General features: G+C 51.0%; 1 protein-coding gene across 1 annotated transcript in view; it reads right to left on the reverse strand.

Annotated features, from left to right (window-relative positions):
- Positions 1–5000, reverse strand: part of LOC119578871 (slo-interacting protein 1-like) — a 17005-nt gene that overhangs the window by 1741 nt on the left and 10264 nt on the right. Inside the window, exons 3-9 of the mRNA XM_037926529.1 lie at positions 3237–3482; positions 2872–2970; positions 2635–2735; positions 1401–2427; positions 610–1020; positions 327–464; positions 1–170 (exon numbers count right to left, since the gene is read on the reverse strand). The exon at positions 1–170 is cut by the window's left edge and continues 1741 nt beyond it. Coding sequence (XP_037782457.1) covers positions 1–170; positions 327–464; positions 610–1020; positions 1401–2427; positions 2635–2735; positions 2872–2970; positions 3237–3482 — 2192 coding nt within the window. The remainder of the gene's footprint in view (positions 171–326; positions 465–609; positions 1021–1400; positions 2428–2634; positions 2736–2871; positions 2971–3236; positions 3483–5000) is intronic.

Consider the following 5000-nt stretch of genomic DNA (forward strand, 5'->3'; position numbering starts at 1 on the left):
CCGTTCTCTAGGGTGCACGTCCTCAGCGCCGTCGGGGGGTCCTCCGGGGTGGGGTGGTGGACCAACTGCTGTTGCTGCTGCTGCTGTCGCCTCATCTCGTGCCGCCGTCGGCGCTCTCGCTCCTTCTCCAGGTGCCGCTTGCGCTCCTCGCGGCTCCAGTACCGACCCAACTAAAAAACAAAAACAAAGTTGAAATGACGTTCGAGTTTTATGGGGAGAAGGAACGCTGGTCATATCTCCTGACATTGCGATCATTCCCTCCGAAAGGTATTCATGCAAATACCTTTCACAACAGAAAGCAGATATCAAATCGCGAAGCCACTCACCTTCAGCTCGGACATGGCGTCGTCGTCGGTGGTAAGACCTGCTCTCTCCTCGTTGATCTTGAGCGCCCGTTCCTTTAGTAATTTGCTTCGCACTGGCCGCTGGGTTATGTACCGTGTGCCGTCTGGACGCCGCTTCACCTGTTGGGAAAGGGAGTTAGTGCCATTGTTATGGGACGTCTTATAGCATCTATAATATTAAAATAGTCTATCACCATTATCTAACTGTTCCGTGATTAACTCGACAATAACAGAAACGTCGCCTTCATGAATGTTGGTCCTTTACCTTCCATTCCATTTTAACGGGCTCGTCCTGCGGAGTCCTCGGAGGCGCCCTGGGAGGAAGGCCGCCCCGGTGAGAGGCGGTGGGCGTGGAGGGCGCCGTGGACCCCCTGTGGAGCGCCTGGCGGAAGAGCTGCTGCTGGAGCCAGATCGTTTGCTGGAGGTTTGCGGCGTTGGTGTACATCGTCTGTGCCGGCAGGAAGGTGACATAATTACGGTTACTTTCACTCTCAGCTTTTTGACTGGAGGACTGGGAGTGGCCGTGCTGGGGCGTGTTGGGGTGGGTGTGGTCTGGCTCTAGACCGCGCCCATTGGTTGTCTTTTGCGGGAGGGAGTGCTGGAGGGGCGGCAGTCGCATGCACCGGCGGCAGCTGTCACAGGAGATGGCCGAGTAGGTGTCGGACTCGAGGCTAACCTGGGCGTATAGATTAAGCAACAGGTCAGGGGGGTCGGGGACAGGTCGCCACCACCGCCAGCACGCTTACGTTCAGTCAGTCGTCTGTCCGTGTTTTATGTAAAGCAGTTTGCCCTAACATATTAATCGCTGAGGCCATGCAGTGCTTACTGATCTTTATATAGCTTTTGCTCTTGAATTAATCTTAAGGCGTGCACATAACGAGTATTTCTTTTTACAGAGTGAATATCTTATTTTACTGATGAACTGATGTAAGTGAAACGAAATAAAAGAGTGAATGAAAGAATAACTGCGCGTGTGTACATGCTGGCATATAAACAACTTATTCATTTACTATTTTTCATTTTCGTATTACTGAAAGCGACTTCTGGGCAACTCACCTGAAGGGACTGGTCATGCGTGGGCGGGCAGAGCGTGAGGGTGGACTGCCTGAGGGCGGGGTCCTGGCCAAGGCTCAGCTCGAGCGTGGGCGGCGGGCGGTGCGTGCTGCCGGTCGAGTCCCCCGTGTTGTAGGCGGACGAGGAGTCCCTCTCCTCCTGCGGGGCGTCGGCGCGCTTCACGGAGTTCGTGACGGGCGTCGTGGTGGTAGTGGTGGTGGCCGTGGGGGCGGTGTGGGCGTGGGTGTGGGCCGCAGTGGGTGCAGTGGGTGCAGCGTGCGTGGGGGAGCGCGGGTGCGGATTCTCTCTCACCCATCTCTCCACCGACTGCTGCTTCTCCACGGTCCGTCGGTCCCTCACGCTGCCCCCGCTGCTGCTGCTCGTGCCGCTCCCCCGGGTGCCTCGCCCGCTGCTCTGCTGCTGCTGTGGCTGCTGCTGCTGCTGCGGCTGCTGTGGCGGTGGCTGCGTGGGCTTCTGGAGCAGCAGCGGCGGCTTGGTGGCTGGCATGAGCGTGGCGGGCGTGTGGCGGCGCCTCGTGCGTCCGGGCTCGTACGGCACGCAGTAGATCGGCTCGTCCGACTCGCTCACGTCCGGAATCGACTCGTAGATGTGCTCCGACTCTGAGCCCGCCGGCAGGGGCGTCCTGGCGGGCGGGCGGCTACATATATTTTTCACAGCCTTACTCTGCTGCTGCTGTTGCTGCTGCAGCTGCTCAAGGGGAACCTTGTAGGGCGGCTCGGGCGATCTGGGCCCAGTCTTGTGGCTGGCCTCGAGCTGCTCGCACTGGTGGGCGAGGTCGGCCATCTGCGCGTCGAGGGCGTGCATTTCGCGGTCTATCGTGCACGGGCGTCCCGTCGCCTCCCGCACCTGCGAGCCGCGCGAGGACGTCGACGAGGCCGACGAACACCGCTTGGGCTTCCGCTCGCACGACGACGACGATGACGACGACGACGACGAGCGACCGGTCTTCACGCGGACCTCCTCCTTCTTCTCGACGCTGTCGTTGCTCTTCAGGGAGTGAGCGGGGGACCTGCGACGTCGGATCAGAAATTCTGAGTTATACACAATGCATCCAGCACATTCCAGAATTAAGCCTTTCCCTCTCAAAAGATAAGGCCAAATCAGGTCCAGTTAAGCGGCATAAAGTCTAAGCACACAGAACTAAGTAATAATCCAAATATCCCTAATAAATAAATGAATAAATAGGAGATAATGAAAGCGTGAAATGGACACCCACCGGCCCGTGTGGAATTCAGAATTGGCGTCTAGAAGCTCGACCTCCTCGTCCTCCTCGACTACGTCCTCCAAGACCTCGCCTTCGACCAAGTCATCCTCGTCCTGTAAATCAAAAAGAAAATAATTAAGAAAAAATGAAAAATAAACAATGAAGACAAAGGCATAAACCTCACAAAAATCATAGAAACAATAAAAAAAACAAAAAAACTGTGAGAAAAAAAAGACAACAAGAACTTACGTAATACTGAGTTCGTGAGACGAGGAGCGTCACCTTCGTCCCGCATCCGGCGAAGAGCTCCTCCGTCTGCGCCCGCGTCGTTAGCTCCACGCCGTTGATCTGCAACACAAAAACGGGATTTAAGAAGAGAGAAATTGAAGCGCCATCTTCGCTGTGACGATCAGAACTATTCCTTCTATCACTGCTACTCATATCGCTACGATAAATAATAATCCTATTAATCGAGATACGTAACCAGAGCGTTACAATGAAGAACAAAAAGAAATAATAAGGATAAAAGAAATAATCAGAAACATAAATATAGACGCAAAGGGATAACAGCGACAGGGAATCCCAAACAAAAGACGATCGGACGCGAGACTCACCTGCAGGATCTGATCGCCTATCCTCAGCCTGCCGTCCCGACTGGCAACGGTTCCCTGCTCGATCTGGGACACAAGGACTTCCGTCACCACGCCCTTGTAGTCCTCCACGCCCTCGCCCTCGTCCTCCGCCACTCCTACGCCCTCGTCCTGTTCCGCCATGTGCGTGGGCGGGGGTGCAGGAGCGTTGCTGTAGTATAAGGTGAGGCCCAATTTCTCTTCGGGCGTCTCTCGCTCTAGGATGATCTCCTGCGATGATAAGGAAAGCTGTGCTGAACTTTTTGTCGGGGAGTCTTATTTTGCTGAACTTTTTCTCTGTCAACAATATTATTATCCTTTAAATATAGAGAATGCGATTATGAATGATGTCAGTAGTCCTTTTTTAATGTGATTTTGCTTATATTTATAAGCATAAATTTTGGTCGTATCTTCATCTGCATTGTGCATCATATTCAGCGATCATCAGCCGCCATAATGTTATTTGCCATAACGTTCCATATTCAACCTATATAAGCAAAACACTATTTCAATATCAATCTCACGTGTCATTTACTGATCTATTTTACGTTTCTTTGCCACTCAACACACACACACACACACACACACACACACACACACACACACACACACACACACACACACACACACACACACACAATCAGCTTTTTACATGCTCATCTCATGGTTTAATATTCTGAGAAAATAACTAGTTCTCATGAATCACGGTACATATCCATGCGTACATCTCGTCTAATATGTAAATCAGCACGACATTATAATGGGAGGAGAGGGAGACGGATCGAACCGTGTTTTATCCCCTCTTGGAAGAGTTTTGCGTCAAGGAACAACCTGCCCTCCCTGCTCATGTCTGTTTCCCTGTCTGTCTGTCTCTGTGTCTGTCAGTCTGATTCTGTCTGTCTGTCTGTCTGTCTGTCTGTCTGTCCCTTTCTTCCTCCTCCCCATTCACCTCGTACATTACCAATCCATTTACAAACTACGTAGGTAGAAAGATCGAGAAAGAGAAAATCAGAAAAGAGAGGAGGAGAGGAGAGAGGAGTGAGAGAGGAGAGAGAGAGAGAGAGAGAGAGAGAGGGAGAGGAGAGGAGAGGGGGGGGAGAGAGAGAGAGAGAGAGGAGAGAGAGGAGAGGAGAGAGAGAGAGAGAGAGAGAGAGAGGAGAGAGAAGGAGAGAGAGAGAGAGGAGAGAGAGAGAGAGAGAGAGAGAGAGAGAGAGAGAGAGAGAGAGAGAGAGAGAGAGAGAGAGAGATACGAAAGACAAAAAAGGAGAAAAGAAAAGAAAATAGAAAGGGGAGATATTCAAAGAGAGAAATCGTGGCGATCCATCCATACGCTTATTATCATGGGATTAAGCAACTTACAATGACAAATTGACTCCCAGCCGAGGCAAAAAAAAAAAAAAAAAAAAAAAAAAAAAAAAAAAAAAAAAAAAAAAAAATAAATAAATAAATAAATAAATAAAAATCCACGAGAGAAAATGGGTCAAGAAAATGAAGAACGAAACGGCCAAGGGTGAACTATGCAGAAGCAGGAGGGAAGAGAATGTTCCAGATTATTCGTTCTTAAACTGAGGAAGGCGATGAAGGAGGTGGGGGGAGGGCGTTCCTATGCACAAGAAAAAAGGAAAAAAGAAGAAAAAAAAAATAAAAGAAAAAACGTATTTTTTCAGGAAGGATCCCTAATTATTTCGTTAGTAGCTCTGTCACCCCCTCCCCCCACCTCCCACTTCCCTCTCCCCCCCCCATCCTCCT

Source organism: Penaeus monodon, chromosome 11 (assembly GCF_015228065.2).
Source record: "Penaeus monodon isolate SGIC_2016 chromosome 11, NSTDA_Pmon_1, whole genome shotgun sequence".
Classification (NCBI taxonomy): Eukaryota; Metazoa; Arthropoda; class Malacostraca; order Decapoda; family Penaeidae; genus Penaeus; species Penaeus monodon.